This window comes from Filicampus tigris, chromosome 1, assembly GCF_054856515.1.
Source record: "Filicampus tigris isolate MCC_2025a chromosome 1, RoL_Ftig_1.0, whole genome shotgun sequence".
In the NCBI taxonomy this organism is placed as follows: domain Eukaryota; kingdom Metazoa; phylum Chordata; class Actinopteri; order Syngnathiformes; family Syngnathidae; genus Filicampus; species Filicampus tigris.
Genome location: NC_141217.1, coordinates 41133424 through 41151406, shown reverse-complemented (window position 1 = coordinate 41151406; position 17983 = coordinate 41133424). Strand labels below are relative to the sequence as shown.

General features: G+C 46.7%; 2 protein-coding genes across 2 annotated transcripts; one reads left to right on the top strand and one right to left on the bottom strand.

Moving 5' to 3' along the window:
* Positions 1-75: 75 nt before the first annotated feature.
* LOC147154125 (uncharacterized) lies at positions 76-3559 on the bottom strand. The gene is made up of 4 exons (XM_086041868.1): positions 3533-3559; positions 3142-3226; positions 1672-1713; positions 76-1038 (listed from the first exon to the last, which is right to left on the bottom strand). The coding sequence occupies exons 2-4, from the start codon at positions 3212-3214 to the stop codon at positions 791-793; spliced, it is 363 nt and encodes a 120-aa protein (XP_085897994.1). The 5' UTR covers positions 3215-3226; positions 3533-3559; the 3' UTR covers positions 76-790.
* A 3137-nt stretch (positions 3560-6696) lies between these two features.
* Positions 6697-17774, top strand: sh3bp4a (SH3-domain binding protein 4a). The gene is made up of 5 exons (XM_086041759.1): positions 6697-6864; positions 8453-8624; positions 9048-11371; positions 13476-13664; positions 15086-17774. Exons 2-5 carry the CDS (start codon positions 8480-8482, stop codon positions 15308-15310), a joined length of 2883 nt encoding a protein of 960 aa, XP_085897885.1. The 5' UTR covers positions 6697-6864; positions 8453-8479; the 3' UTR covers positions 15311-17774.
* Positions 17775-17983: the final 209 nt, after the last annotated feature.

Below are 17983 nucleotides of genomic sequence, written 5' to 3'. Positions count from 1 at the left end.
CCTTCCATGATATGTGAGTGGGTTCCGTCTGTCAATGACACCTGGAGACATGAATGCATTTTAGCCGTAAGGTGGTGCTGTTCACAAGTTCATTTTAATTGCACGTAAAAAAAAATACAACCTTGACAAGTTCAAAATTACAAAATGATGATATCTCAAAGTTAGGATTATTGTTGATTTTTTTCTCCGTATCTATTACCTATTTTCTATAATATTTAGAATAGGTGTCAGTGTTTGGATGAGAGATATTTTATTCACGATGACTGCAATATCTATCGACAGTGGATCAAAAGCATCCACAACCCTGTTCAAGTGTCAGGTTTTTGTGATATAAAAAATGATAAATCCTTTTAAAACATTTTCCACCATGAAGTTGACCTATAACTGTACAAGTTAAATCACAAAACTATTTTTGAAAGGGGATGTAAAAAAAAAAAGGAAAATGATCGTTTTTTTGTTTTGTTTTTTTATAAAAGGCAACTTGTGATAAATGACAGTCATCACACGCCAATCAACATCTAAGTGCAACTGATTAACCCCAAATAAAGTTCAGGTTCTAAAAATGGACACTTTGCCTGTGCTACAATTGTTTGCTTTAAAAATGAGGAATCCTGCTATATTGTAAGAGTAATCTGTTTGACTAGTTGAACAGGACTTGTTGGGAATTTTCCTCTGGAATCTGTAGTAATATTTGGAAAATAACAACCATCAATGACAAAGTGTGTCTAAAGCTTGATGTGGTACTTTACTTTGACTCTCTTCGTGTCAAATGTTCACACCTTCCTGCTTTTTAGTCAGCCACTCTAATCTCAAGAGGCGCTTTCTGTTGGACTTCTGTGTCAGAACAAACGGAGTCGTCGTCATCGTCATCATCATCGTCATCATCATCGTCGTCATCGTCATCATCTTCATCATCATCATTCTCATCGTCATCCTGGTTGTCAAGCTCATGGGTGACATAAGAGCCCTTATGTCTGGACCGGCGCCACAGCACAAATGCCAGCAGACAGATGAGGATTAGTGTGGCAGCGACGACACCTGCACGAGGAAACACACGACCAAACAGTACGATACTGGAAGTCGTGCATTTGACCAGTCATTGACATTTAGAAAGTCGCAAATAACTCTGCGGAGGCAGGTTACAATCAATTGAGCTATTTTTAGCATATGAGCAACATGAAGGAAGCACATCTGCGCCCGGAAGTGGGCACTTGGAGAACCACCCCCCGATTCTTTGTGTGCGTCCCCCCCACCAACGCTGTGCCGCTAAATGAAAAAAATATAACAGAATGCTTGAGAACATTTGATGGCTGCCGTTCACATATTTATGAATGTAGTCATACATCTGGCTGCATATTTAGGAATATAATACATCTGACATCCCTCACACGTCGGCGGAGCTCAGGCAGAGTCTGTCTGATTGCGCCTTGATCAAATTCACCAAAATCACGTTCCACCAGCTGAACCAGTATTTAAATGTCCAAGCAGGTATACATTTAGATCGACTTTCTGCCATCAAACTCCGCCAAGGACATCCCCTGGCTGCAAGTCCCAACTTGACGGAGACTGGGCTGCCAATCTGGCAAACAAGCACGCCTTCCTTGTGCTGACAGCAAAATCAGGCGCAGATGCGCAGAGAATGAGAATAGAGCCCTTGTGCTCAGCGCTCACCTCCAATCAAGGCTCCAGCGGTACCGCCATCCACGTTGAGATCTTTCAAAGAAAAAAAATCAAACAAGCTTTAGTATCAAATAGGTTCAGCTATTATGTATATTAGGGACAAAATGTTCATAAACCATATATATAAATCACTGCCTCAACGACTGTTTGCAGCCTGGTTGACATTGCAAATGAGAATAGTTTTCAACTGCCTTATTGAGATAAAGTGTAAATAAAAGATACGTTTACATAAGCATCAAGCAACAATACTGTCACTCTGATTTTCATGTGGGCACATTTGAATATTGATTGTGTATTTTAAAGTGGTCCAATATGTACTAAACTTAGATTAAGATACTCAATAATATGCTAGCTTTAAAGGTCACTTAATTATTGTCTACTTTCTATAATGTCAGTTATGAGTAAGAAAGTAACACAACACCTCCCACTGATGTCATTCGCATGTAATACCAAGAGCTGTGAGTTGCGGTGGAAATGCAAACTACCTGGGCCACAGGAACTTGGGTTACCAGGAACTTACCAGGAACCAAATGTTCCTGGCCTTGTTGGTGGAAAAGAGGAGAATGTGACACGGGATTCTGGTTAAGGTAAGCAAAACTTTCAAGTAAGACTTATGTGTGAATGTAAAGCTGTTTGAGTTGCAAGCCCACGCATTACGATGTCCACGGTGCACTCCTCTGAACATGTCAATCAAATCGCTTCAGATAATGGATGGGTAGCCGTTGGACCATTTTTTGTAGACGGACTGATGGACCTTTGACGTTTACTGATGGAAGCGCCGTTAAAATAACGTGACGGGCTGACCGACAGACGATTACAGTTCGGTTCAACTGGAAATATAGCCGGATTGACGGATGAGGGACGGATACGAAGGCCGCTGACGGATGGCGAAGGACGGACAGGCAAACGTGAGTCAAATGCCCACCTGTGCTCATTAGACAGGCTAACAAAATGAGCATCAAAGCCAAGGCTGGAAACCACAAGCTCCTGGCTGCTCTTATCACCACGGCAACAGACGCTGCTCAAGGGAGTTGCTCCTTCACACATTCACCTCTGATGTAAGGCTGATAAGAGCCCTCCCTCCCTCCTCACTCAGCCTGAGCAGAGACGTCATCGTTTTTACATCCGATACATTACTTCGACACAGGGTATGACAGTCGCAGTACTGTATATAAAGCACATGTCATTGTATATTTGGAAATAAATCAAATGTAAATGCCATGTCGGGTGAGGAGAGGAAGCGGAAGGAGTGCATCAGGTGATGAGAAGCCAGTGTAGTTGTTCAAGTACCGGGCGGTAACAAAAGCAAACATTTGTGGTTTCACAGCGCAGCCAGTCTGCTTCAAGTCTTTGTTGACTTTGACAATGTTGAACTAAGAGCGTGTTGTTTTTTTTACAACCAGATCTTCTCTCACTGACAAAGTCTCTGTTTGCCACGTTCAGGAACTTTCATTCACATACCGGCCTCAGTTTTGGTCACTGACTCCGGATGTAGGGTCTCATCTAAGGGGGGAGGAGTTGTCAAAGCTCCCATCTCCACAGCAACCTGGACACACATTGAAAATTTAAAATAAATAAAATCAAAAACTCGCTGGTTTTGGTCACGTTTTTTTTTTTACTTTGGAAATCCTACTTGTAGTAGTCCACGTTTGTGGCCCTTTGAGGTCAGAAACACCACAAGCAAAATTACTTTCCCACAAGTTTGAATGATGAGCACAATATCAATGAAATATTGTTCCTTCCACACTTTTGGTTAAAGAGCAATCGTTAGTTTCCTTACATTTTGTAGGCTGCACGCGTGCAGCAGTTAGAGCAACGTGTCAAAAATATGCACGATGGGACCAAAACTCACCGGCTCAGACAGTCTGACAGCAGCAAATGCAAGTGTGTTTCGAAATACATGCATACACATAAAGACGGGTGTGGTGGCTCTGGACCTGGGGCCCCTCCCACACACACACAAACGAACCGCGAGTATGCGGGGGTCCAATGTTTCTGTACTTCATAATTGCTTGCACAAAACGTGTCCACTAGAGAGCAGCAACGCCGCCTTTGTAAAGGTTGTCATAGGACCGAAAAAAGGAAGACTCGCTTCTTGATCATGATAAGTCATGATAAGGACAAATACATTTGACTTATAAATGCGTTTTCCCCATCCATGTGCCAAGTCAAGTCAAATCAAGTTTATTCATGAAGCCTTTCATCAAAAAAGAGTCTCCGAAGGACGTGACGGCTAGGCTCACAAAAAACAACAACATCCACTGGAATTAACAGCAGAAGTAGCTGAAATTGTCAGAAGTCAACTTAGTCAGTTACTTTGTGAGCTAGCTGTGCACTGTGACCAGCAAGACTAACCTTAACCCTAACCCTAACCTAACTGTTCATTTCCACTGGAATTCTTTCAACTTGCCCCGCTCAACGCTCAAAACAGCTGCGGTTTGTCTAGTTTTCACTTTCTTTCTTCTTTAACGTACTGTCCGTGGAGCTTTCTTAAGCAAGCCCCGCTTGGAAAAGCTGTTTGTAATCTTAATGGGGATTTTTACCCACTTCAAGTATGAATGGAAGATTGAAGACTTTCAGTCAAGCCCAAAATCCTGTCAAGTTGTTTTGACCGAAATCCCATCCTGAGATATCGTAAGGCAGAGAGACGATTGGCTCGGAAAGGCCCCAAAAGGGCAAGATGCGGTCTGTTGTCTCCACGCGAAATCTATTGCAGATCTGCTTTTGTCACCATGGTGATAGAAGACGTGTCTGTCTCATGTGGCATATTGCCCTTCCAAATCCCATAATCCTCTGCAGCCTCCACTCTCACCCCCATACCCCCGATCGGATTAGAAACTCGCTCTCGGATCAGCGCGTCTAACCTGCACACACTCGCACCTGATGGCCCACATTTGAATTCCTCCTTCCAGGTTGGACTAATTGGACAGGCGGGAACTGAAAGGTCCATTAAGAGCAGCTTGCCTGTGATCTTTGGCTCATCGCCTCTTTCCCATAGGTATTTTTGTCCAGCACTCATAATGAATGACGCATGCTCATGAGGGACAGCTGATAAATGCAAGCGGGAATAAAAGGCCCATCTCAACAACAGTGCAGCAACACATGTCGACAGATAATCGAACAACACAGGCATATTCTTCTCTTTATCTCTGTGAATATTACTGCATTTTACTGGGCGATTGCGACTGTCTTCTTTGTGCACATGTGGACTGTGTTATGTATTATACTGCCAACTGTTGGCCATCGTGTGCACACAAAAAAATCTGAACATATTAACCCTTTCATGCGAAGTGGTCGCTACAGTGGACAGCTCTTTAAAAGTTGCTTTCGCCTGTATTAATTAATCTAAAAAATATATTTATATTTTAAATAATAACATTAAATCATAATTAATGCATGAAAGGGCAAAAAATATGTTTAAAAATTTAGATTAATTAATATAGGCGAAAGCAACTTTTAAATAGCTGTCCACTGTAGTGACCACTATGCATGAGAGGGTTAAAGCATGGAATTATGATGCACAAACTGTTTAATTCTGTCTTTTCTTTATTTACTTATCAATGACACTGAAACCAATCTACGTCAAATCAATGAAACCTCCTACGTCACAATTTGGTCAATTTCATATTGTTGCAAAAATCTATACAAGTATTGGTCAGTCCACAATTTGTTCTGTACTTATTATTGACAAATTTAAAGTGTTGAACGTTTTTTTTGGCCTCGTTGACGATGCACTGTTAATGATTGCACCAATATGCTGTTTTTGGAGTTTCTTTTTTGTAATCTGAAAAGTGACGATTTTGGAGGATTCCACTCGAGACCACTGTTCTATCTTATTAGGTGTTTTTATAATACAGTATATGGTACTGTCGAGTGCTATTTTTGTTATGTAAAAAGGGAGGGAAACAGAAAAGAAGAGCGCTCATTCTGATAGTGAGAAGGGGCTGCCAATGAATTTGTTATTTTCAAGCAGGTCCGACTTCGAAATCCTGCCTATGAAATGCGATGATTGAATGTCGTCAGCTCCCGTGCCTTACAATGGCAACTCAACTTGTTACTTGGTAGCCTCATTCATCAAGGATGTCAGCAGAGATGGCAAAAGTACTTCCATTCTGAACTTTAAGTAGAAGTACGGATACTTGTATTAAGAATAAAAGACTCTGGTAAAAGTAGAAGGACGTGTTCAACCACAGAGTAAGAAAGCACCGACTCCAAAATGTGTCCGACGTGCCACAGAAAACATTGTTACAGTCCATGACAGCCGTCTGCGGGACCACCACTAATTTGAGGAAAACTCAAACCACATATTCGACTATGAGCATGGATTCTTTTTTTCTTTTTACTCTTTCTTTCAGCATAAAAAGACATTTGGGGGAATAAATATAATATATCTTTTGAAAACAAATGTTTTATATTTAGCAGTCTGATACACCACAAACACAATAAAACCTCCACAGGGAACAATTCACATTTTGAGTCATGTTGGAGACTTAAAAAAAGAAGCTTTTATTAAGCAAACAAACAAACAATTTTGAGAGGGGATATACATGCATTTTTTGGTTAAAAAAAATAAAAACATTTTTTCCGATTTTTATTTTTCTTTTAGACAAGATTTTTTTTCAACTATTTTGTCGACTCCAGTCTGGTGCACCACAAACGCGAAAGCAGCGAATCTTTGAGCCACACTTCGAGCCATCGCTAGACTACGTGAGTTCACAGTGGAACCATGACGTGAAAGAGGGCCTTATCTTGAAAAATGTAAATGCACATTGCCATGTTATTTCCGAATAAGTTGTCATAGCCTCCAAAATATGACCAGTTTACATCATAACGATTTTTACAGTACAATAGTACAGTATTGAGTCTGTTTCATTTTAGTGTGGCAGCAGTATGCTCCCTTAAGATAAAAGACAACAATTGGATTCTTTTCGCTTTTCAAACTATCCTATCAGTCCACTGACAGTTCCGTTTTGCTGCAACCCGAGAGTGTGTCCGTGGCCCCACCCCTTCTATGACGTCACCCAACCCCTACGCACGCAACACACACGCGCAGCATCAGCCTCCTCCTCCATTGAAGAACAGTCCGAAACTTCTGGATCGGGACGAGGGATTTCGTTTGAGATACTAACCTTGTCGTTCGGATGTTGGAATGGGACAACGTAGAAACAAGTACAGGAAACTGAGGTGAGCAGTGCCAATTATTGTGGATTCAAATATGGCTTTGTCACAATGGATCGGCGTTGAAGCAGCAGGTGGTCAGTTCACATCTTCACATTTATTTCAAATGTTATTGCCCCACACTTCAAGTTTCTTTTTGTTTAGTTTTGGCGAACAGGTCGACGCAGTGCACTCATAATATGATGAATGCGAGGTGACTCGATGCTCACAGGCACGAGCAAAATGTCAGTGACTGCAAAATGACAATCAGCACACAAGCAAGCAGGTGGCTGTGAATTGTCAAGTGTGTCGTAATGGAAATGATTCCCCGACATTTTCCACCCTATTGCGCCTTCAGTCGAAATACTTTGAATTGATGAATACTGTTTTCATGTCACAGAAAATTAGCGAGCGTGGTTTAGCCCTGCCAGTAAGGTCACCTGATAATCTGAAAAGCCTTCATTTGACACACGTACACACGCGCGCACCCCCGCCCCGCCAAACACACACTTTATCCATTCTATTGTCTGGTATGGTCCTAGTTCACCTCTCACACATTATACCAAAACTCTTTCAACTCTCTGACACCAGCCACTGAGATGCTGGTCATACACACTCCTGAAACACTCATACACACATTAATGAGTGCTTTCACACTCACCACTGAGTGTTTTTCAGTCATCTTGTGAATGTTCAAGCAGTTGTGATGGATTATATTACAAACTCCGCGAGCATCTGGATTAGGCCTGATCAATTTTAGGAAACGATTGAATTATGATTTTTCTGACAGATATCGCGATTTTGAGTCAGTTCGCCATTGTCTTCAAATCAAGCCTTAGTGCAGTACTCACTGTGTACATAACATTTACCAACACGATAGAAAATGGCATCATACCATGGAAACCTTCAAAGAACCTCTTACTGGAATGAAGCATGAACACCAAAGAGGCTGTGTGTCCTTTTGCAAGGTTGTTAAAAATGGTCCAATAAAGCTACCGCTTGTCATCATGTATAAATATTCAATTATGCTTAATAGGGTATATGTAAAAACGAATTTTTTCAACCAAATATGTTGGACATTTTGGAATGTATTGTTTCCTGTGAGGCGGCACGGTGGTCGACTGGTTAGCACGTCCGCCTCACAGTTCAGAGGTCGTGGGTTCGATCCCGGCGGCCCCGGCCTCCCTGTGTGGAGTTTGCATGTTCTTCCCGTGCCTGCCTGCGCGGGTTTCCTCCGGGTACTCCGGTTTCCTCCCACATTCCAAAAAACATGCATGGTAAGTTGATTGGACACTCTAAATTGCCCCTAGGTGCGAGTGTGAGTGCGGATGTTTGTCTCTGTGTGCCCTGCGATTGGCTGGCGACCAATTCAGGGTGTCCCCCGCCTACTGCCCGAAGACAGCTGGGATAGGCTCCGGCACGCCCGCGACCCTTGTGAGGAGAAGCGCTATCGATAATGGATGAATGAATGAATGTTTCCTGTGACCAAATGCTAGAAAAAAAGAATCCAAACAAAGCAGAGCTCAAAGGGTGACCTGGTAGAGGTGAAAAAATGCAACATCGGTTTTCAGCATTGACTGCGCCGGTTCAAACGAGCGTCTTTTCATTCGCCCAGATGAGAAGCGCCGAATGACTCTTGGCCATGGCCGCCCATCGAATCATCAGCATGACGAGCGGCAATCAGCTCCTCCCTCGCTGCAAGTCTGAGGGGATGCTCGTGGATCTCGGCGAGGGGCCTCCAGCCGGCCTCGCACAAGTCACACGTCGCCATGAAATCTCCTCCTCGGGTATGAAACACTCGTCTCATTTGCCCTCTCGTCGTATCCCACCGAGGGAATCTCGCGCTACACAAAAGCGGCCATACCTTATACACAAAGCATGTAGAGTATCGCTTGACTGGTTGAAGTGCATTTCTGCTCGGTTGAAATGCACTCACGAGTTGAGCTCAAAACAGTGCATTATGCATTCAATTATGCACTTCTCGTGCTGTCAAGTTGTTTTTCTTAGCGGGCCTTTGATTGGGAAACTAATTGCAACTTGGGAGGAAACGTGTTTCCCCAGTTCCCCCGCCCCCCCCCAGCTCCGCCAGTGCTATGTAGACCAACTGAGTTACACATCTTCAGATTAAACACTGGCTGTCTGTGTATTGATTTGTTACCTGAGCCATGTGCACATTTCATTTAACGATTGTGAATTTCTTTGGCTTTCAGTGCCTTCTCCCAGTGCCTTCAGATGGGACACGTCCGCCCCCTACGGAGCGGCACAGGAAGTGGTCGCCATCAAGGATTATTGGCCCAGAGGTCTAAGCACCCTGAAATTCTCCAAAGGCGACCGGCTCTTTGTTGTGGACGCGTCAGGCGGCGAGTGGTGGTACGCGCACAACAACAGAGAGATGGGATACATCCCTGCTGCTTGTGTCAAACTGCTCAACTTCAGGAACTGTTCGCTGAGTGACAGCGGAATGATTGACGGTCTTGGGGAGGAGGACGGGGTTCCGGAGGACTTTGAAGGCTTAGGAGAGCGGACAGGGGTGACTTTGAAAGCCTCTCCAACCAACCGCAGCCATCCATTTTTTCCCGACAACGCCTTCATCCGTCCCTTGGATTGGAACTACAAAGAAGCAAGTGTGATGACGAGTCCTGCCGATTTGATTCTTTTCGACACACTTGCACATCCAAGCGACTCCAACTTTGACAGCGATGACATCAAGTCTAGTGGCCTCGGCGGTTGCCCCAACCAGGCAATGCAACACCTCCGCAGGGATCATCCTCGTTTAAGGAGTCGACGTTCGCAGAGTCTTGGCCAGCTCTCGCTTCCGCGAGCGCAATCAAATCCAAACATCCCTTCCTCTTGTTTCTTCACGGGCCTGAAGGCACCGGCGCCGGAGCAGTTTCAGAGCCGCGAGGACTTCCGGACGGCGTGGCTCAGCCACCGAAAGCTGGCCAGGTCGTGCCATGACTTGGAATCGTTGGGCCAGAGCCCAGGGTGGGGCCAGAGCCAACCGATCGAGACCAGCATCGCGTGCGGGGTGGGCAGCGGCGGGGGTGTTGTTCAGCTGCCGGACTCGCACGTCACCATGCACGTTCCTGAAGGCCACGTTTGCCAGGGTGAGCGGCAGCAGATCTCCATGAGAGCCTTACTGGATCTTCCCTTGGAACTCAACAACGACCGTTGCTCCACCGTCAGCCCAGTGGTGGAGATCAAGCTCGGCAACGCGCAGACCAAGTCTTTCGTCACTTTGGAGATCACAGTATCGGCCGCGCTGAAGGAGGGCAGCGGGCACGCCGCCGAGGTGCTTTGCGTTCGGAGCCACTGCAAAGATGGGCCTTACGCGCCCATCCCCGGGTGCTACATTTATAAGGACATGGTCCAAGTACGCCTGGACGGTCTGGAGCCGTGCATGTACGTGGCGGTCGTGGTCCAGTCACTCCACATCAGTCACAGCGTGAGCGTGTGGGATCACGTGCGGAGAAAGGTAACAGTCGCTGTCTATGGACCCAAGCACATCCACCCTTCCTTTAAGGCAGCCGTGGCCGTGTTTGGCCACGACTGTGCCCCGAGGAGCCTGGTGGTGAGCGAGGCGGGACGCTTGGCTCGCACCAGCCCTCCAGTCACCCTCCAGTTGTGGGGGAAGCAACATTTTGCCCTGGGGTTCCCCCAAGACCTCCAGGTGGGGTTGTACCCCAACGTATCCGGATACCAGGTCACGGCCTGCGACGGTGGCGGGGTGATCCGGGCATTCCAACTTAAGCTGGGCAAGGTCAGCCGGCTCATTTACATGATGTCGTCGCAAGACCCCGACATCATCTCCGACTTCACTCTCAGGGTCCAAGTCAAGGACACGCTGGACTGCATCCTCACCCAGTTCTGCGTCCAAACGCCACGACCGGCCCCAAAGTCCGCAATAGGGACGACGAGCCAGAGGAGGTTCTTGAAAAAAAGCCAGGTGGACAGGATCGCCCTGTCGCCGCTGGCCGTCACCTCCAAATACCCCAAGTTTCAGGACCGCCGCATTACCAGCCTAAAGTTTGGCAAGCTGATTAAAACGGTAATACGGCAGCACAAGAGCAACTACCTGCTGGAGTACAAGAAGGGCGATGTGATCGCCCTGCTCGCTGAGGAGAAAATGAAGCTAAGGGGGCAGTTGCGCACAAAAGAGTGGTACATCGGCTACTATCGGGGGAAGATGGGGCTGGTCCACGCCAAGAACGTTTTGGTTTTGGGAAAGGTCAAGCCCATTCACTGGTGCGGGCCGGACCTGACGACAACGACGCTGCTGGAGCAGATCCTCAAACCTTGCAAATTTCTCACATACATCTATGCCACTGTGAGGACACTTCTGATGGAGAATGTGGGGAGCTGGAGGGCCTTTGCCGATGCTCTGGGCTACGGCCACCTGTCCCTTCACCACTTCTGCCGCGGCGAGCTGGACGACGAGCCGGAGAAGGTGGCATGTGTTCTGGAGAAACTCAAAGAGGAGTGCACCAATGTGGAGAACGGGGAGAGGAAGTCCTTTCAGAGGGAGCTCGTCAAGGTGAGCAAAAGAATCGCCGCCGCCGCAACGAGCGGGCCCTTCCGCACATCGTGAAAGGACTTTGAACAACGCGGGTGACTTGGTCCCCGTACTCTCCAGCTTTCAACACTTGACGCGAGACACTTTCACAGTGCAGCTCCAGTGCATCGGCGCCATAAGTCTCTTTTTTTTCTCAAAACTCAAGACAAAAGCCATCGAAGTGCGACGTTAGCATAGCCCGAGCGCGCATTTGCACAGCGGATGCGGGATCCCCCATTGACGTCGTCGTGTCGCCATTGCGTCACGAGTCCAGCGCAACGGCGGCGATTGCCTTCAACGCAGACGGCCACGGACGCTCGGCGTTAGTCGGACCTGACTCTGCTCACGGCTGCCGGCCGTCTGCCTCCGTTTCCGTTTCTGAGACTACGTTAGAAGCCTGCACATTGAGCGGTTGCATTTGATCGCCCTCATCCTAGAAAGCAGCGCAAAAGTCGACTCGGAGAGAGCCGCTGTCAATCGGGCGCCAGTCTCCAGCCTCGCTTTGACCTCGATCATCAAAAATGTTGTTTGTTGGGTCTTCATTTTTACCAGCAAGAGACTGAATTGAATATCTGGGTTCAAATTGAAATTCGGTGAACAGATTATGCTGAGCATTTCAATATTGCTGCGCTTTGGACTGTAACTGAAACCCCGGCGCTGCGGCGGCAAAGCATACTGGGTCTGGGATGTGCGTTTCCCCGTAACTTTGGGGCGCAGCGCTTCTCAAAGCCAAGCACCCTCACCCGTCTTACATAATCGTTGCTCAATCAAACGTTCCCGGTCCCCGAAAGAAAATCCTAAACTGAGAAACAAGCCTCTCATTCATTGCTGTTGTGAAACCGGATTAAAATGCGTTAGCAGCTCCGGGCCACAACTCGGTTGCCATCTGGCGACGCTCCCACGAGAAGCTGCGGGAAGTGATACCGAAAGAAAACAAAGAGCGTGCACGCACCCCCGTCGTGTCAGGTCGTGAACGGTTTCATCATTTAGCAGCACGCAAATTCGACCTACTCTGATCGTTTTGAACAAAAGGAGCAGGCGATTTCTTCATCCACCAAGCAAAGTCAGTCACAGCTGCACAACGGTGTGCAGCTCGTCATGAGCCGTCCTGGCAACAACTGCGCCCGTGTGAAACGTGAGCAGGAAGCCTGGGGGGCCATCCGACACTGGCTCGGCGGTTCCCTTCGAGCGCGGGATTGGGTTGCGACAGGCAGGAGTGGATGCGCTAAAACGCATCGAAAATGTGGATCAGATGCCTGATAATAAATGTAGATGGACGATTTAGAACGATCCTCGGATAGACACCATGACACGTGAACGCCGCAGCACAAAGCGGAAAACTTTGAACCTTTTCTTGATCAGCATGCGCCATCCCGTGTATCGTGCTGATGGTGTGTTTATGGAAGTGAAGGATGATGGCTAACCCCAAAGAATTCGGCGTCCGTACCGGATTCGGGTTCTCCCTATCCTGGCCTCCTGAACCTTTGGAAACTGTTTTCTGTTTCGCGTGGCTTCTTGCACGTCAGTCCTTTCCGGCTCGAATGACACGACTGTCCGAAGCAAAGCCGCTCCGTTGCACGCAAGGCCATTGTGCGTCGTGCCGCGGGCCGAAGCCTACTTGTCCACGTGAGGGTGTGTTTGGCCAGCTATATTTAGAATCAAGCCTTCACGCGGCTTAAATCAGCAGATGAAGGACGGCACGTTAGAAGACTGCCACTCTGCTCGGCCAGGTGGCAGAGGGAGAGCCTGCCGGGGGTGGGGGTGGGGGGGTGTCTTCAAGCTCACATATAAATGTTGTGTTTTGTCATGCGCACACATCCATGCAAAATAATACAATGCATGACATTCCACTTGTACTTGTAAGCAAGTTTGTAAGTGGAATTTGATCACGTTTCGAATGTCTTATGGAACAATAAATGACTTCATTGAAGGACAAAAATGTAGAGCTAAATATTATAGCACCGCCATCCAAAAATATCAACAAAGTCCGTTTTTTAATGTTAAAAGATGAATATTCCCACAATGACGCGTCCCAAATCTGGAGTTGACTTGACTTGATGTTTTCCTAAACCGCTCCCCCAATCAGGCCTTGCTGAAGATGGACTGCCAGGGTCTTGTTGCCAGACTGGTTCTGGACTTTGTCCTGCTGACCACAGCGGTGGAGGTGGCAACCCGCTGGAGGGAGCTTGCGGAAAAACTGGCCAGGGTCTCCAGACAGCAGATGGAGGCTTACGAGGCACCGCACCGGGATAAAAGCGGCGTGCTGGACAACGAGGTGACAACGCGCTACTGTTTGTTCGGGTCATTCGGGTCGGACGTCAGAAGATGCATTCTGGCCATTTCGCCAGACAGCGTAGCAACAAAGGCCATCGAATCATGTCGCGCTAAGGAGGACGGCAAAAGAGTGTACAATTTCTGGATTTTTCTTATCGGAGAGATTAATGTTGGGTCTTTTGGGGCATATTACAAATTGGAAACACACTAGCCAGCCTGCTAGCTGACATCAGCGCCATCGCGTGCATTCCATCTCAATGCCATTTAATTAGCCAGTTCCTGAACTATCCTCTTAATCGTGTCAGTATTTCCACCGCGTCTATTTTGGGAATCAATTTAGCTGTTGAACTCACTCTTCCTAGCAAATGACCTCATGTAATCGTCATCTTTTGGACTGACGCGTTGAACGATGGCAGTAGAGAACAAGGCGAATCCATTTCCCTGTTTCCTCTGCCTTGGTCAAGTGACATAAAAAGGTTTGTTCACTTGTGGTGCCATCGGAGAAGGCTCCATCTTTTGCCACCCGGACGTCAGTGTGATGTCAATTGACTACATTTACATGGACGCATTTATTGGGATTAAAAACCTAATCGGAATAAAAATGCCTCATTTACACACACCATTCGGAACATTCTGACCCCATCAGATGTTATTCCGAACGAGAGGGGTGGTTTATGTGGTTGCTTAGCCCATCGGGCCACTCGAAAACACTTTTTCAGAAATTTTGGAACAAACTGTCTTTACCGCCCCTGCCTGTGACGTCAGTATAGGCGTTTCTGTTCTTCCCCTAAACTAGTAGAAGCAGTGCGGGTGTTATGTTGTTTGATTCAATAAAGTTTGAAAAAAAAAAAAAAAAAAAAGAAGCGGAGCCAGTGAACGACATGGCAGGCGCAAGACCAAAGTGGTACATTTGCAGCTCCATTAGTGGTAAAGTGTTAAATTGACGTCACAGCGCCAACGGGAAAAATACACACCGTATAAAAATACACCGAAATAAAAAATACCTAAAAAAAAAAACCACCCAGGCTTTTGTTGACGTTGAAGCCTTGACGGCTTCTTCTTCTTCAACTATTTCCGGTACATTTGGTCAATCCGCGCATGTCAAAGCCATTTGCTCCGATCGAAAGCGTGACGGCTGAACGCGCAAGTCCTAATCGGGTCAATGTTTTTAGTGTCCATGAAAACAGTGCGTCCGACCCTAATTTGAATCCGAAGTCTGATGGGATGAAAGAAATGTTGTCCGTGTAAACGTAACCGTGAACAGGTTTTCTCACAGCGGTCATCACCACTCTCGCTTGACTTTCATAGTGCAGACGAGAACAGCGGCAAGTTGTTTGTCAAGATTGAGCAAACTTGCCTCCGTTTTTCCTCTGAAGCATTTGTCTTGCCACTCAACCTTGCCGTGTATCCATCCCATCGCAGTCCATGTGGAAACCGGCCTACGACTTCCTGTTGACGTGGGCGGCGCACGTAGGGGACGGCTATCGTGACGTCATCCAGGAGCTCCACGCGGGGCTGGACAAGATGAGGAACCCCATCACCAAGAGGTGGAAGCACCTGACTGGCACGCTCATCCTCGTCGACTGCCTGGACATCCTGCGAAGTGCCGCCTTCTGCCCCGCCGGCTACGGCGAGCTTGCCGTCTGATTTGCCCGGGTAACCCTTGAGCAGACTGGCTCAAGGCCGTGTCCTGCACTCCCGGGGGCTCTGTTTTTGCAGACTGTGTATGTGGACTCGGCCTAAAGACTGGCTGGCGCACATTTTCGTTTTCGTCTCGTTTCCCGCCTTTGTGAATTTGCCGGCAGACTGAGGGTGCTTTCTTTGACCTGCCCCCGGCCAACTTGGTGACTGAAAGTAGACGAGATTTTACACCGGCTCGGAGCAGGTCGAAGTTGGGGCGCAGTTTTGGTGAATTCGATTGCGATTGGAAGGAGAGGAGACGCTTCCATTGGCCGGGAAGCAAGTCGACCGAGTTGACTACCACAACAGCGCAAATGCGCCTTTCCATCTGCGCCCAGCTCGCAAAATCCCAAAAGAAAGAAAAGTACGCCCCACCCAATATGCGCAGTTTAACTGCGCTTTTGGCTAGACTTGTGCTGGGCACGGGAAAATAGGGTGCCTGGTCTTTTCCACCAGTCCGGTATTGAGCCTTTGTAACACTTAAGGCCAAGGGTGAACAAACATTTGAAAAACGGAAGGACGCAAGGGCCGCTCTGAAATTCTTCGACGAGAACTTGCCAAACACGCTCAACCCAATCCAACAAGCAATTAAACGTGGTGTCCCAAGAGTCACTTCCTTTTTTTACTCAATTTGGTTTCGGGTGTCCTTCTGACGCATGCGAGGCCAGCAGCATTTGACTTCTTCTAGTTTTGGGATGAACATCATTCCCTCGCCTCTTGACACGGGAGTAGCGTTGTCCAATTGACGCATGCTATGTTTCCGTCCTCGAATGTCAAATATCTTGATTTGAATCTATTTTGTTCTTCTAACCTGGCACCTCAGGTATCATTTAGTACCATATGGAAAAGGCTGTTGCTATGGCAATAATGTTCCTTGACTCATTGATGGCCTCGCGTCTGTCCGAAAGATACCTGATATAAAATAAAATAGAGCAAAAGGGCAAGTATAAAGTGAGTACTGTTGGGGCACTGCCATTACAGCTTTCTGTGAAAGGTGATAAATAGTTTTGGATTTTGGGGTGGCCACTGGCCCTATATCCCACTAGAGTAGCTCAGGCCTTGCATTCAGCAGAAACTAAACCACAACCAACCCCCCACCCCCTGGAAAAAAACACACAAAAAATGCTACCCTAAAATGGTTTTCTATATCATTGGCGATGCTATGTCAACAAACGTGTTACTTTTCAATCCAAACGGAGTTTTTGAGACAAATTCAACAACGTCTATGTGTTTTTCATCATGGTTTGGTAAAACCTAACAGTATTTTGCATTTGCTTCTGCCTCTTGACCGCAGAATTTTTGGGGTTTTCTTTTGTTTGTTGGGGTTTTTAAATATCAATGGGATATTTCCTGTTTTCTCTGAGCTAGTTTCTAGTTCAATGAAATACATAGAAGTAAAACACAAATAAATGCGTACACTAGAAATATGGCGAAATTGCGCCCCCGCGTGCGGGACAGTTGCTATGTATCGAACAAGTCGGGGGATTTTTAGGTGGCTACCTGGAAACTCGGCCGAGCATGCGATACGCCGTTAAAAAAGTGAGTTCCTGGAGATTTGAAAAATGGCAGACATTTTAAGATCCAATCATACCCGCGGGCTCGGAGAGCACTTAAGTCAGACACCGGCAAACACACGAGAAATACAGAACTCGCCATTTCGGCCTCACAAATGACAAAGTCACTCCATCAAAAATGCTCCTATTATGTCCACATGGGTCCACGAAAAGTATTCCAGTAAAATATTGTAGTTAGTCCACATCAGGCCTTACATCCAAAAAGCCACGTTATTTGCTGCCGCAAATGCAATTGACCAATTTCCCTCACCTACGCATATTTTCAGCACATTTTTGAGCCGGGATTGAGTTTCCTTGACCGGATTAGATATCTGACAGATTTTTGCATCAACGAAGGCCAGAAGGCAAACAAAGATGAAATGATTGCCATAAAAAGATCAATTAAGTTTTACTTTTCATTTTTTCAGTCTGTCACTTTCCTGAAACAATTTGCTGGTGCTGTATTTTTATCTGCTTATGAAATATATTTTTCAACCAATATGAAGTCCACTCGCATGTTTTGGAGTTTCCTCATGCTTCCCTGCTCTTGTCATTGTCTGTCTCGTGAAGTTATTGAGTCCACCTGTTCTCACGGATCCGCTCCCAATCAGCTCCCTCCAAGCATTTGTCTTGTCCAGGTGTTCTCGGTTGTGTCGTCAGTTTGTTTGTATTGAACTCCCCGCAGCTTTCCTTCTGTCCTTGTGACGTCGAGTCGCCCGTTGTCGGCCTGCGTCTTTGTCAAGTCTCGTCTTTTGCCCTGTGTTTGTTTTGGTTTGGATCTTGTCATTTTGGGCTTCTGTTGATTGAGTATTTTTGAACATCCGGGTACCTCGTTTGCCTTTATTGTTCCTTTCAATTAAATGCACTTTTGAGAGCAAGTCTATCCGTCATCACTGCTTCCCTGCGTTTGGGTCCTCCTCCGTGCCAATGCTCGGCTTTATGTTTGGAGGTTGAATTTGTTTTCACTTGGCGCAGGTTCCACCAGGTGCACGCGACTTCCAATTTCATTCCAAGTGCCACTCATTTTGTTTGTCTTTTTGATGGCATTATGAATTTTATTCCCTCAACTTTATTTCGCAAAACATTC

Excerpts from the sequence above, each read along its gene's own strand:
- LOC147154125 (XM_086041868.1), bottom strand. The coding sequence starts at position 3,214 with ATGGGAGCTTTGACAACTCCTCCCCCCTTAGATGAGACCCTACATCCG. Across the intron at positions 1,714-3,141 it reads AGTGACCAAAACTGAGGCCG|ATCTCAACGTGGATGGCGGT; the intron begins GTATGTGAATGA and ends TTTCTTTGAAAG. Across the intron at positions 1,039-1,671 it reads CGCTGGAGCCTTGATTGGAG|GTGTCGTCGCTGCCACACTA; the intron begins GTGAGCGCTGAG and ends TTCCTCGTGCAG.
- sh3bp4a (XM_086041759.1), top strand. The coding sequence starts at position 8,480 with ATGGCCGCCCATCGAATCATCAGCATGACGAGCGGCAATCAGCTCCTC. Across the intron at positions 8,625-9,047 it reads CCATGAAATCTCCTCCTCGG|TGCCTTCTCCCAGTGCCTTC; the intron begins GTATGAAACACT and ends TTTGGCTTTCAG. Across the intron at positions 13,665-15,085 it reads GCGGCGTGCTGGACAACGAG|TCCATGTGGAAACCGGCCTA; the intron begins GTGACAACGCGC and ends ATCCCATCGCAG.